Consider the following 15,179-nt stretch of genomic DNA (forward strand, 5'->3'; position numbering starts at 1 on the left):
TCTCCCAAAGAAAAGCTCATCTAAGCAAAATGCTAGCAGGCGTCTGTAGCTCCGCCTCTTTGCCCTTTTTTCGTAACCCCCAGTCGGTGCGATGACGCATGAACAAAACTGCAGACAGTTGGCCACGCCCATTTGTAACTTCATTTGCGCTCTTCAGAAACTTACGGGTGACATCATGGATACTACGTCCATGTTTTGTACAGTCTACAGGTTCCACACAATTCCTTCATGTTGTCAAACCACAAACCGATTAAGTTAACTTCATTCTTTTTACAAATTTAAGTGGATTGTACATAAAACAATTAAGTTGTCCCAAACAAATCTCAAAAATTGTTTTGTTTTAACTCAAGCAACAAGCGGCAAAAATATTGTTTTGAGTATCGCAACCATAGGAACGTCTCATTACTGTGGATTTAGCTAATTTGCAGTATAATATGTCGCAAAATCAAGTCTTTCTTGTCCCAAAATATGATAAAAATGTGTTGTCAGACCTTTCCGGAAAATTGGCTGTATGTGTGAACAGGCGGTAAATTCTTTCTGGCTATTTTCCGGAAATAGAAGTTGTAACATTATCAGTAATTTGCTGGAATGCTGCGCTGTGTGAATGCAGAAGGATAATTTCTGGAAAGAGCACGCTAACTTCTAGAACGCGCTGACGTAAGACGTCTGCTTTAGCCAATCAGAACACTTAGGCGCATTCACGTACGCACGGTTTATGAGAATAAAAGCCTGTGAATATTTTTCCAGACACATTCGTGTTAGTCACATAACATTAGATGCTAGTCACATAACATTTCTGTTCCTTCTTAATGCCGGCTGTGGAAAAAAATATCGATAAAATGCTTATGATAAGCCGTTTTTGTTTATCTTCGAACTCTGATGCATGTGCACGTAAAGCAGGCGGTGAGCGCCAGCACACACACATATTATCTCAACATGCGAAAATGTTTCTCTGTATGTTTTCATCAAAGTTGTTCACAAAACTTATCCATCCACAGAGTTTGTAATGTAGTTAAATGTTTACAAATACAAGCGCAGCCCTTTAGAGGTCATTTCTGGTTAATGATGTCACAATTTACCGGTATTTTGGAATGGATGTGTGAATGGTCTTTTCCGGAAAAATCCATAACATCCGTGCCTGTGTGAACAGCCCTTTTTTTGAATCTACCGGTAAAGTCGTTCCGGAAATTTTCTGGATATTTACAGGTAACACTGTGTGAAAGGGGCTATTATCACTTATTAATGAAGTCTTGTCAATGCAAGGTCACCGGTTTGCATGTTATCAGCATATTAGTGTTCATGTAAACATGTAAGTGAAACTTTTCAAAAAAATGTGTGTAAATGTAAACAGATTTATAATGCTCAACATTTCACCTAAACTGGAGTTTATTAAAACAGATGACAATAATAGCAGCACTGATTTCACATCTGCACTTCTAACATTTAAATGTGTTTGCTTAAGAGCTGGATACATAGACTTCATCCAGCAGCTCTTGAAATGGCCAGCGGGAGCGACACAGAAGGGTTTGCTTATTGTTAGCATTGGCTGAGAGAATGAATGCCAACCGGAATGTTTCCACAGGGATTGGCTCTCGGAAGCCACGGGCCAAAGGTCACTCACTCGCCGATCCATCTGCCAGGCGGCATCTGCGGATATCAGCCAATCATATTACACCACAAAAAGGCAAAGCTCAAAGGAAAGCTTTGTTCCCATGTATCACGGTCAGAAAAACTGGCCTTCAGATCATTTACAGACAATATTGAGAGGAGGCATGACATGCATGAATATCATTAGACTCATTGTGCCAGATGTGTGTGCATGATAAACTCACACTGTAGGGTTCCTGGGGAAAGTATGTCTTCATCCATGTCGTCCAGGTCATCTGATAGCAGGAGATGTTGAGGTGTTGAGGGGCGGATGCCTAGAAATGCAGGGTCCACATTGAGGGCAGAGGCCAGAGACGACATGCCTGGGTTGTTGACGATATTAAAGTTCGTCAGAATCTCAATTTGCTGCCACCGATGGAGCTTTTCTCTCAGAGCAGCAGTCACTTCGCCCAGAGCCTGTCTGCAGATGTGAGAGAGACAACAGGTTTGGTTTAGATGCTGTAGTGCTGTGACCGTCGTTGATATTGAGAAGTACAGCCCCCCTTTTTACTAATAAGAAATCGCCAAATGATCCCACATGGAATTTATTAACGCTGCCCTGTTTGTTTAGAACACCAACACTGTCCCGGTTTACATCAAGCTGTATTAATGTGCTTTTTGAAGTATCATGCAAGAAACAAGTAATAGAAAAGTTTTTCAAGAGTGTTCACACTTAGATAATGCTTGACGCTACTAGCAATAATGGAGAAAACCCTTAACTCGGAGATAATTGAACCCAGGGCTCCCACCAGGTCTTTTAGCATGTAAGAAGGTCCAAGATCAGTTAAGTCTCGAGAGCTACCCCTAGTAAAGAAGGAAAAGGAGGAGATGGGGTGGAAAGGGGGATTCTTCCAAAACAAAGATAAGGGAGTTGGGTGAAATCGATCTATTTATAGTAGGCTTGGATCATTACTGATTACGAATTGGAGACCAGCCATGATCGATCATATCACATGCTCCGATGATATATCGGATAATATAATCTCGGTATAGATATATATCGGAAACTATAATCTCGATAATAGTGTAAAAACTTCACTTACGCTCGCTTGAGGTGGTTTTGGTAAATGTGAATAATGGGAGATGGAAACAGATCTGACATGGTGAATATTGCACCAACATAACCAGACGCAACAAGGTTCAACGCTAAGGCTTCTTTTTTTTTTTGAAGTGAAAATGTGCACTTTAGTTTTGACATTGTTACCAAATATAAATCAGAGAGCTAAGACTTGCTCATACATAGATTTTTACTAAACTTGACAACTGACATGAGGCTATCTATTGAATCAATTAATCTATTAAAAAAATGTTGGGTAGAATTCTGCATTATAGGCTTAAATTATAGAGAGAAATAACAGATAAACCGAGACTGCATTCTGATCATGAAGCAGATCAATGTTGATCTTTCTTTCCATGTGTCAGTGCAGAAATGAACGAAACAATAGACCTGATACAAAATATTATAAGATTAAAATACGGAAAAACGATCAGATGGTTATTTCTGTCAATTGTCCTAACAGATAAATAGCACTCGGTAATGTTTCAGCATGCTTTCACTTTCGTATTTGACATGAACGCACATTTACTGGTAAGAATGACATCCCACCCTACTCATAATTCTCTCTTCATATAGCTGTATATATGGCTATTACACAACCTTAATACACTGTGATATAGCCTGGTTCGTTAGTCTGTTGGATTGTATCGCTTTCTCACTACAATCAATCAGCTCCAGAGTTCATTTCAATCGCGACGAGACTACCTCATTCAGGCGATCTCAGACCAATTGATTTGGTGCGGATCTGAGTGCGATTGTGTTATTCACATATGCCAAATGAATCACGCTAACTGTGCAAATGATACAGGTTCCGAAACATACGTCTAGGTGTGAAAGCACCCCAAGACTGTATCTGCACGCAACTGACAAACACCGTCTCACACGCTTATTTTCGAGCTCTGCGCAATCAGCTATCTCCTTTACACTTGCCTTGTTTACTATTGGTGACTAGGCTACCAATACTAAAGTAAGAAGCTCTAACGACTTGATGGAAACACACCTAGTTCACATTCAGATTATTTTTCCTTCTTTTGTTAAGTTTGAAAAGATTTGCCTTACGTCAAGATGGAAACTCAGCTAGTGATGCTTGTGTTGTACAACTCACAAGTCATTATTATCATTCATTCATTTCCATTGTGAGTCTTTGGTCTTATTTTTGGCTTTTGGATTCAAATCTTCACAGGCCGGCAGAGTGGCGGCGCAGTAGGTAGTGCTGTCGGCACACAGCAAGAAGGTTGCTGGTTCGAGCTTTGGCTGGGTCAGTTGGCATTTCTGTGTGGAGTTTGCATGTTCTCCCTGTGTTCGCGTGGGTTTCCTTCCCCCACAGTCCAAAGACATGCACTATAGATGAATTGGATAAGCTAAATTGTCCGTAGTGTATGTGTGTGAATGAGAGTGTATGGGTGTTTCCCAGTGATGGGTTGCAGCTGGAAGGGCATCCGCTGCGTAAAACATGTGCTGAATAAGTTGGCGGTTCATTCCGCTGTGGTGACCCCTGATGAATAAAGGGACTAAGCCGAAAAGAAAATGAATGAATGAATCTTCACAGGCAAATTATTATTAAAAGGTCTTCAAGTCTTCAACACAAGTACAGTCAAAGTCCCTTTAAGGAAAGTCATTTCACTCAGCAGCCATCTTTGAAACACCAGTATGCTCAGGCATTCTGTTTGAACAGGGAAACACCAAATTCTCTAAAACTGTTTGTCAAGCCTACAATTAAATTCCTTATTAGGGATCACCAATAAAATGAAACAACAACTGTCTCTTTAGTTTAATTTCTAAACATTCAAATCACACAAAATCTTCAGAAACTCTCATCTGGTCCGAGAATCCCCAGAAAATCAGCAGTCTATGGCAGGGGTGCCCAAACTTTTTTGTATTACAGGCCAAAAGTCAACCTTGATTAAGGGCTGTGGGTCGAATATATACCAAACCGAATATATAGTATGTACCAAACTGTATTACATTAAATTTGCCATGGGAAATTCCCAAATTTATTTGCTAATATTAAAAAAATTACTCGAAATTGTAGAAAACTAGAAAAACACAATCTCATTTATAACACAATGCAGTTCAATGCTGAATGCATTAGTCAAGCTACTCTTTCCCTTGCTTTCTCGCAGATGTCTTGTGCATCTGTCCAGTGACAGTACACGTTTTAAAAGTCTGATACATTTACGACATTTAACTCCTGTTGGCTTTTTGTAGCTCAGCAATAAAACAACGAAACAATAGGCTGCGTTAAATTCAAAATCTCTATCTCTTTGACAACACAATTCAAAGGAATTCGCCCCAACCACCTTCCCGTCATTCTCCCTCTCTTTTTAGATGGAATGGTGGGCCAAATCAAAGGTTACCATGGGCCAACTTTGGCCCGCGAGCCCTACTTTGGGCATCTTTGATCTATAGCAATCTATGGTTGGCTCCTGCACTAGAAGGTGAGGCCTCATTCGTCAGATCCGCTTGTTAAGTAGTGACGTATCGGTGACGTATGGAATACTATTTCCGGGTCCAAGCCACTACTCATTTGAATTGAGAAAATATTTGTTTTTGACCACTTTTTAGTCATATCACACATTAAAGTGAATTTTATATAAAATCATGAAGTACACAACAGTCTCTGGACTTGCTGCATCACAGACATCAATATTTTAACAATTTATAAAAAATGAATCACTTTTTGGCCATCGGATATTAGGCATGGTTATATATATTGCGATCGTGATTTTTGAAAGTATTACATGGCTTTGTAAACATTTATTATTACCATTTGATGAGTCTCCCCATACAGTTTGACATATTGCTTGGACTCGGAAGCCGCTTCACGCGACGTCACACTTAACAAGCGGATTACCACTTTTCCCCATTGTGTCTTGTGTGTTCACATGTCTTCACATGTCTTGTGTGTTCTATAGTCTTTGGTACAGTATAGTACATATTTATGTGTGTTTAAATAGCGAATTGTTCTGTACCACCTTTTTGGCACCAAAAGAATTGAGCTAGACTCGCAAATGAATGATATAAGTTTACAAAGATTTGTCTCCAGCGCATGCAACAACACAAGAGAATGACAACACAGGAAGTGTCGTTTTTAAATACACAGCTGAAACACAACACTGCACTAATACAATGATTGTGCGCAGCAATTAGCCATCCTTAAACAAGCCTCATTCCAAGAAGCAAGAACAGAATCTGATGCATGTGCTTTATTGTTTTTGATGAGGCTGTTTAAAAAAACGCATAAAAAGGGCAAGTGGTGCCGCTTCCCCTAAATGTGTCTAGATTTGAAAAAATAAACTTGAGCTCACAAAAGATGTGAACGCCTGTGTACAGAGATGTGTACAGCTTTCTTCTTTGAGCAAGAAAGGGAAATGAAATAGCCAAACAGCTTATATAAATGTCACAAAAGTACTGTGAGCCTTAAAAGATGCAATAGCACTTATTCATGCAATGAATGATACCAAAAGATGCAATCTTTTTAAAATATTTCCCAAATGATGTCTGATAATGTTTTTATTCTGGAGAAAGTCTAATTTGTTTCATTTCGGCTAGAATAATAGCAGTTTTTAATTTAATAATTTTTTTCCCTCAAAATTATTAGCCCCTTTAAGCTATTTTTTTTCCAAGAACAAACCAGTGTTATAACCTAACTTGTCTAATTACTGTATCCTGCCTAGTTAACATAATTAACCTAGTTAAGCCTTTAAATGTCACTTTAAGCTGTATAGAAGTGTCTTGAAAAATATACAGTCAAATATTATTGAGCCCGTCTCATCCTTCAAGTTCCTGGGGACCCACTTCTCAAAGGCCCTTTCCTGAAACACCAACACCTCCTGCCTGGTCAAGAAGGCTCACCAGCGCCTATTTTTCTTAAGGCAACTTAAGAAGAACCAGCTTTCATCAGCCGCTGCACAATTGAAAGCATCCTGACCAACTGTGTCACAGTCTGGCATGGAAGCTGCTCTGCCAATACACCCCCCCCCCCACTCTCCTCTAACTTATACTCCTCACAATCACTGCACTATTTAACATTTAAAGTTTGCACATACTCATTGCACTGATTCACTTATTTGAACTGTACATACCCACTGCACATGGACATTTGTAATTATGTTTATCTATCTGAACATTTCTGATGTTTAATAGCATCCTGTACATATATTCATTTATTGTAAATCTCTGTTCATAGCTAATACAACCTGTATATAATGTTGATAGTACATCCATCTGTAAATATTACCATAGCTTTTCTATAACTGCACTTTATAACTTATACCTGTATCCTGCACTTGCTGCTATTGCACTCCTGGTTAGACCTAAACTGCATTTCGTTGCTTTGTACATGTACATGTGTAATGACAATAAAGTTGAATCTAATCTAATCTAATCTAATCTAATTATGTACTGTCATCATGGCAAAGATAAAATAAATCAGTCATTAGAAATGAGTTAATAAAACTATTATGTTTAGAAATGTGTTGAAAAAATCTTCTTTCCGTTAAACAGAAATTAGGGAAAAAAATTAACGGGGGGCTAATAATTCAGGGGGCTAATAATTCTGACTTCAACTGTATATTTTTGGTGCAGGCTAACATTTTCGAATGACTGTGAACTTTCTGAAGCCAAACTGCTATTTTGTTGACTGATTTCACTCTTCTTTCTTCAATACAGACCTTCTGACAAAAAAAAACTATTGCAGCTTTTTTCAAAACCATGGTGAGAACTATGAAATGAGTTTTTGTGATCTTCTGTCCATTTAAGTGGGGTTTATTTATAAACTAATTTCGAGAGGATCACGTGCTTATGACCAACACGGCTGGCTCCTGATTAGCTCTGTAATCTGCCCCATTAGATGATTACGGAAGCATTATAAATAACCAGAGTTTTTCACTCCAGTTGTCTTCGTCTGGAAGCTTCCCCCCTTCCACCCTACTTCCTCCCCCTTTTCCGATAGGGCGACACGGTGGCTCAGTGGCTAGCACTGTTGCCTCACAGCAAGAACACCGCTGGTCTAACCTCTTATTGGGCTGGTTGGTGTTTCTTTGTGGAGTTTACATGCTCTCCCCGTGTTTGCGTGGGTTTCCCCCGGGTTCCCCGGTCTCCTCCCACCGTCCAAAAACAAACCATAGCCAATCGACTAAACCAAATTATCACCTAAAACAACTTTAGTTTACACTTCTCACACGGCGACAAGCAGGGGAGTTCTCGAGACCTACCTGAGCTCGAACTCCCCTCTCGCCCTTCTAACGGGAGGAAGCCCTGGGCTCGAGGATATTACGAGCTCAGGGCTCTCTCCCGGGACAGCATGCCAAATACGCTTTATTGATTATCAGCTAAATGTGAACTCTTGAAACTGTGATTATAGCCTTGCTGTACACTCTTTTATTCTTAATTATTATTCTATAAAAATCTTTAACATTCATGCAACCTTTCCTAAAGAAAATTTTCACCAAATGCACTTTATGCCAAGTTTAGACTGCACAATTTTCAAAGTAGTCGTGTGACAGATGTTTTCACACTGCATGACTATCTAGGGTAGCCTTTAGTCGCTGCTTTGTTTACACTGCAAGATGGATTGACGACAAGGGGTTTCTTCTACTTTACAATAGGAAGAATCGCTGACAATTTTGTCTCGGTCCACAAACTACATCTCACAACCAAACCCCCACGAGAAGTGACATGGAAACAACACCAGGTCACGTACAGTAGAATATCTTATGTTATTAACTATATAATGAGAAAGAAGCCTTTAATGGGGTAGAAAATGTATATTAGTTTGCTCGCCTGGCTTATTTGGCTTATTGCTTATTTTCCTGGCTTTTGAAGGGAATTAGCAATATCTCCTCAACTTTATTTCTTTTTTGACCCGGTTGTGCTATTGCTCAGATGACACATCAAACAGACACGGGTGCTGCAGCCAAATTTACATTAGTTTTTCCTTCATTTCTTGCATCCAAATAAACTGAAAATGAGCGCTTTTAACTTCTCCCTCATCCTCCCGCTGGCCTGCAGATACCCATACTAATGGATACTGCTCTCTCATTTGCTGTAGGTAATCGCTGATATTATTTACAATCAGAACACATTTCACACGGCATGATTTTGAATCGTCGACAGCTCCAGATATTTAGCTTGCCCAATATCTGACGGGTGTTAGTAACTCATCGCATCTTTGATAGTTCACACAATGTGATTGTTACTCGCGTGAACGAGCACCGATTTACCTGTGATTTCAGGCATTTGTTTGCGATTTCTCAAGACCTGTCAGCGAGTCAAAATTGGGGCTAAATCATGCAGTCTGAACTCGTCATTAAGAGAAATCTAATGCATTTTTAAGAGCTGATTAAAACACCTCTTTCATTCTCCGTCTGCATTGCATATAAATATAAAATTTCAACTCACTTGGCTGAGAGGATTTTGTGATCAACATCATCCAGTGAGGAGCTGTGGGCCACGTGGAACGTCCCAAATATAGATCCTCTCTTCTTCTTGATCTTCTCTGCCTGTTATGATGGACACCATTTCACAGTTCAAGCTAGTTAAAGGAACAGTAAAAGCAAATTTCAATCATCGAATGAGTATCTCACCCCTTCTTTAGCCACTATCAGCTGTCTTTCTGCGCTCTGTTTCTTAATGTTGTAGTACTGCACCTCCACCTCGTGTGTGAGCTGCAGCCACTTCTGCAGAGCATCAGGAGGAGACCAGCCGCTCCTCAACTCCAGCTCCCTCTCGGCCTTCTTCAGAGCCATCCGCACCTTACACAAACACACACACTCATTAAAATTGGCTGCATTTCAGGGCTTTAAGAACGTGATTGTGTAAAACCACTTCAGTTGTGAATCTTTGGAAAACTATGAGGATGTTGCTGATGAGCCATGAGTGCAGAGAGAGGCAGGTGCATGAAAGGACTGTTATTTTAGGGTCTGATAGACTGATAGTTGAGCACCCCCTTGAAATAAATTTGTATTATAATCAGGGCTTTACATTAACACCCACCAACCCGCCAAATGCGGGTAGATTTCAGCGGTTGCGGGTAAGACAGACACTCCCACTAGCTACTTTGGCTGGTTGAAAATAATTTTCCCAGATAATAATACTTAAAAGCAGGGTTCGACAATAAGGATGGTCCAATATGCATGCCAAGGCAATCTTAGAATTGAGAAGCAACACGACTGACAAAAGTAATTGCGTTCGCAACATCGCGCGAGCAAAGTAGGTGAATACCGAATGAGAGGATAATCACTCGCGCTAACAGCTGAGGTGATGCGCGCGACTGTTTATAACGCGTGTGCGCTCCCGTTTCCTTTCGTGAAGCAACTGTGTCTAGAAACACAACTGATGTGATCGGTTCTCTTTCAGATAGACAAAAAGTGATGAACATGCACCCACAGTCTTGCTGCTTTCAAGATTTCAAGAGTTGTCGTATAGTAGAGGGGGCGCTGTCGCGCGAACACGATGCAGACGCGTTTATAGTGAGCTCCTCACAGGTGACATTTCATTTAAATAATAATCAGATCTAGAAGTTAATTTCATACTTTCTTTTGCTTTAATACGGCTTATACATACATTCGGACAGTAAATTTGTGGATATCGTGTGTCTTTTTGTAAGCAGCTCCAGCCAGTAGCTTTCGCTTGAACCATTCTTTGAACCGATTATTCATGGGTATAACGTTAACCGTGTGTGTGTGATCATCCTTTCATTATCACACAGTATGTTTTTTTACCTGCTTTCTTTTGCGTTTATTTGGTTTAATTATGATTTTCTGGTATCTGGGACATTTAGCCAGGACAGATTACTGTGCAAATGTTTTGTTAAATAAAAAGTATAGTATACAGCTATATTTTGCTTGTTTTGACACATTTAAAATTTGTGGCTAAGTAATAATGAATTGTTTATGTTGGTGTGGTCAGAGATAAATTTGGTAAATCCTTCATTTGGAGCTCTGAAAATTATGTGAAATAAAAATTATTTGTAATACTGTGAAACCATGACCCATTTGCTCATAATTATTGAGGAAGCTCATACACGACACACAGAAAGTAAAATGAATGAGGCAAGCATGTGGAGATAACGCAAAATCTAAATCAAGTCATTTTAGCATGTCAAAGTCATATTTTTATGTGTGTAAAATATATTTTCCCAACAATAAAATTGTGGCTAGTGAAAATGGCGAGTGGCTAGTAATGTTGGAAAACTACTAGCCACAGTGGCTGGTGATCAAAAAAGTTAATGTCAAGCCCTGATTATAATAATCCTATTAATTCAAATTTTTGACTTAAAGAGCTCCTATTATGGGTTTTTCAAAGTGACCTTCTATGCAGTCACAGTGTAACACAGCACTAAGTGAATGGAAACATCGATATAGCTGAGGTTTAAATCTGAAAGTGCACCATGTTTAAAACTACTGATTCTTCAAGGAAAGAGTCAACTCAGAGTCGAATGAATGATTCAGTTTTTAGTTCGGATCTTTTGCCTGTTTGTACTGACATCGATACGCGACATCGCCAAATATGAAGTGTCGGATCCGGTAAAACGTGAACGTGCCTTTCCCTTCAAACACTAGAGAAGTGCAGGGGATCATGGGATTGATCATGACGCGAAGACTACTATCACTGACAGATGGCTAAAGATGTGGCTGTGGGCAAAAAAGCATTTTCACAACAATACCACAGTATACCATGTGCTGTGATTGTTTTCTGATGATTAATACAATAACCTATGCTGCAACACGAGATTCGCCAGCGGTTTGTTAATAAAGGAAGAAGCAGTAAAGACTAATAATGTACGGGACTTTATCAGCAACTGTAACACAGTTTATATGGACCAGTTTCTTCTTCCTCCAGATCCTGTAATTGTTTCTCCCTCCTACACAAGCTGTGTGATTAAAATGGTTGCAAAATATGTATTTAATTGTTTGTTGTAACTTGTAATCGCTCCGTGTGGCTTGTAATCAGGATGAGCGTTTCTCTCTGTCTCACGCTGAACCCAGTTGACCAATCACAACAGACTTAGTCATTAAACCAATCAGCGCAGATTAGCCACATGCAAAGGAAGTGTTTGGGAACAAATGAATCACTGAACAAATCATATGGGAGTCGCTGGGATAATTAGGTAAAAATAAATGCATATTATAAGACAATAAAAGTGTTTTTTGACCTTGCATGCATATCAGCCTGTTGTTGGAGACCCCCAAAACCAAAAAATGACCTTTTATATTGCAAAATAGGGGCTCTTTAACATTTTAGAGAAAATGCTAAAATGTTTTATGAATTAATAGCTTATCTGCTTATTTGATTCTTCTCTCCTCTATTAAATTTCTCACATGCCACTCTAACGTCTAATGCCAATTACTATACTATTACAATTAAATGGAATTCATGATGACACAAAAAAGAAAAAGCCAGGATTTCTTCTGTTTTTTAATGATTTTCTGTCTTTTAATTTGATTCTTTATTTTTCACACTGCCATTTTTAAATTTACAATAGACAAGGTTAAAAGAAAACTGTTTCCAGGCAAGCTATTTTATCAGAGTAGCTGTTCACTAAAGGTAAAAATGATCATGCTTAGGAAATTCTTGGAGGGATTTCCTAAATTTTACAACTGACCTATAAGTAAGCCCCTCCCCTCGAATAAAGTTGAACCAGTGGCAGTTAGGTATCAGTTGCCATGGGGACCAGAACTCAGACATCTTTATTTACTTTAAACCATTTCCTAAACCCAAACAAAACATCTAAACATCTAGAAGATCAACAAAGAAAGTATACATTGGTTTTATGGTCAAAGAAGTCAAAACAAAGAAACAACTTGTGATTGAAGCTATTATAATTGCAATAGTTCTGTAAAAACACTGCCTTGGGGAAGTAAGACGCAAGTAAGTAACGTTAGCTAAAGAAAAAAAATGCTACACTTAAAATCGGTATAAATTTTTATTGACCGAACTATTGTCAACATCGATAAAAAAATATTTGGTATGTAGTTTCTTTATGAAGCGCTATATTAAATGTGGCTGCTGAGCGCGCACGTGAACCGCATGCATTTTCCAGCCTCACCAAGTTAAAAACATTTGAACTTTTCCGAATGCTGCGAGCACACCGTGATTCATTAAAGTAGAACTAACCAATCTGCTTCACACTCTGTATGGAATATACACATTTCGGTAATATTGGCAGTGCATTCAAACACTTCAGTGCTTTTTACTTTTCTCCGTAAACTTGTATCGGAGCAGCAGCAATGATTTGTCCGTTTCATCATCCTCTGAGAAAATGGTTGATGGTCACCTAGTTACAAGGGAGTGTGAGCGCAAAGTCCATTGTAAAAGGTCAAGTAATCCACAAGCATGCACTTGACACTTCAGGTCAGAATAACAACACATGTGAAAATGACTGCAGTGGATAGCAGTAAATAAAATTTGTACATTTGTAAGGAGATTGTAAATTAAAAAGGATGTAAGGATGTCGCCAGAGTGGCTTTTTGGTTTCTTTTCTTGTGCATCCAAGCCACTAGCTCCCCATCTGAAAGATTTTTTTAGCATAGGGAGTAATGTATTCATTCAACTTCACGATTTGTAATGTTGCAGTATGTATTTGAATAAAGTTGGCTGGTTTCTTTACTTGAAAGCTCAGATTTGATTATCATAATTTGTGTTGACAGAGTTTGAGGTTTACTGTATCATTATTCACATCCAAAGTTTGCTTTGATTTTTCAGTATTTATGCTTTACCGTTGCACACCTTTTGTAACATTTTATCAAGTTTAAGAGTCTCTTTAACACTTATGTTCATTTCATTATAAAGAGAGGAGATATATTTGTTTAAATATTTTTGTTATTGACTATTAAAACTATTTGCCTTAGTAATGTTAGTTAATTAAAATAAAGTGCTTAAAAATCATAATATTCCAAAATGAACTGTTAGAAAATATTCAATAATTATCAATATCGAATGATATGAACCATGATATCGTGATAATTGTTTTTGAAATATCGCCAGGCCCTAGCTACACTAACATATTAATCTTGTTGTCTACCACATTTATTGTAAAATCGTTTATATACCCCCATGGCATATTTAAGTCCCACTTGGGTGCTTAAGATGTAGTCATTCTTTCTTCAAAAACAACTCAAGACAAGGTTTTCACACCAACAGCACTGAGTCTCTGTTTGTTTAGTCAAGTCTGTGTCAGTAACTAAAGCGGGGCTTACTGATCAACACAGGTCAATTTATTGTGCAAAACATGCCTAATTTACATATCTTAAAATCCATTTATAAAGTAAAGTTGCCATTTCAGTCAATGTTTTGAAAAACGAGAGCATTTTCTGCTCACAAGTTGTACCTCCTTTTATTAAAGGGATTGTTCTGTCATCATCAATTGCTAATCCTTTACTTTCCTTCACTGAATTTCTTTCTTCTGATGAACACAAAACATATATATATATATATTTTACTTATTTACTATATATATATGTGTGTGTGTGTGAATGTGTGTATGTGTACTGTATATGTATATATGTATGTGGGTATGATTTGTGTTAACATGCCTTGTTTCTATTTTTAGGTGTGACTTTTTAACAGATGAAAGATGAAAAATAGCCATACTTGGCTAATTCTGGCACATTTTGCAGTAATATTATTAATGTGGATTGGATTGTTTATTTAAACTAAAAATAAAGAAACTTATAAAGGTTTGAAACCACTTGAGTGTAAGTAAATAATCAGTGAATATTCATTTTTGGGCATATTACTCTATCCCTTTAAGTACTTGTGGCGCTGTACCTGATCCAGCTCCTGCTCTGCATATTTCCGTCTGCTTAGCTCGTTCTCCGTTCCTTCACGCAGCTCTCTGAGTCTCTGTGCCTCCTCCTTGGCTGATTCAATCTCGCCCCGCATCTCCCGCTCCAGGTTCACCTTCTCCTCCTCCACCGTGTGATGCTCCTCCTGTGCGATCTGCAGCCTGAACACAAACACATGATCAATCTTTATATCAATGGTCTCAAACTCAATTCCTGAAGGGCCGCAGCTCTGCATAGTTTAGCACCAACCACCTCCAACTCACACCTTAATGTCTCTAGTAGTTTTGACCACCTAGATTAGTTGCATCAGCTGTGCTTGATTAGGGTTGGAGCAAAACTGTGCAGAGCTGCGGCCCTCCAGGAATCGAGTTTGAGACCTATGCTCTAGATCAGGGGTTCCCAAACTTTTCAATTCATGACACCCAAAATAACAATGCTAGAGACTTGTGATCGCTAATATCCTCTGAGGTGGTTACAAAGATGTAAACCTTGCACAAAACGGCACACACATACCAATAGGCCCAAGTTTATTCTTTCAACTATCCTCCATGTTTAGTTGTAGCCTGAATTTATTTTTAATATACATGAGTGCCATAAAGGGGCCAGAAAGTTTAACCTGGTGCCATAAAATCAATCTGCTGCATCTGACGCTATTGCTTTGTCTTTAATATAATGTAATCACCACA

The 15,179-nt window shown here is 38.7% G+C and overlaps 1 protein-coding gene across 2 annotated transcripts in view; it reads right to left on the reverse strand.

Moving 5' to 3' along the window:
* stim1b (stromal interaction molecule 1b) overlaps positions 1-15,179 on the reverse strand; it is an 84,175-nt gene that overhangs the window by 14,202 nt on the left and 54,794 nt on the right. The window contains exons 8-12 of one of the 2 annotated variants that reach the window (XM_056446163.1): positions 14,477-14,654; positions 9,292-9,459; positions 9,107-9,207; positions 1,833-2,068; positions 1,567-1,647 (exon numbers count right to left, since the gene is read on the reverse strand). In XM_056446163.1, coding sequence (XP_056302138.1) covers positions 1,567-1,647; positions 1,833-2,068; positions 9,107-9,207; positions 9,292-9,459; positions 14,477-14,654 — 764 coding nt within the window. The remainder of the gene's footprint in view (positions 1-1,566; positions 1,648-1,832; positions 2,069-9,106; positions 9,208-9,291; positions 9,460-14,476; positions 14,655-15,179) is intronic. The other variant, XM_056446164.1, reaches the window with a different exon arrangement.

Source organism: Danio aesculapii, chromosome 21 (genome assembly GCF_903798145.1).
Source record: "Danio aesculapii chromosome 21, fDanAes4.1, whole genome shotgun sequence".
Taxonomy (NCBI): domain Eukaryota; kingdom Metazoa; phylum Chordata; class Actinopteri; order Cypriniformes; family Danionidae; genus Danio; species Danio aesculapii.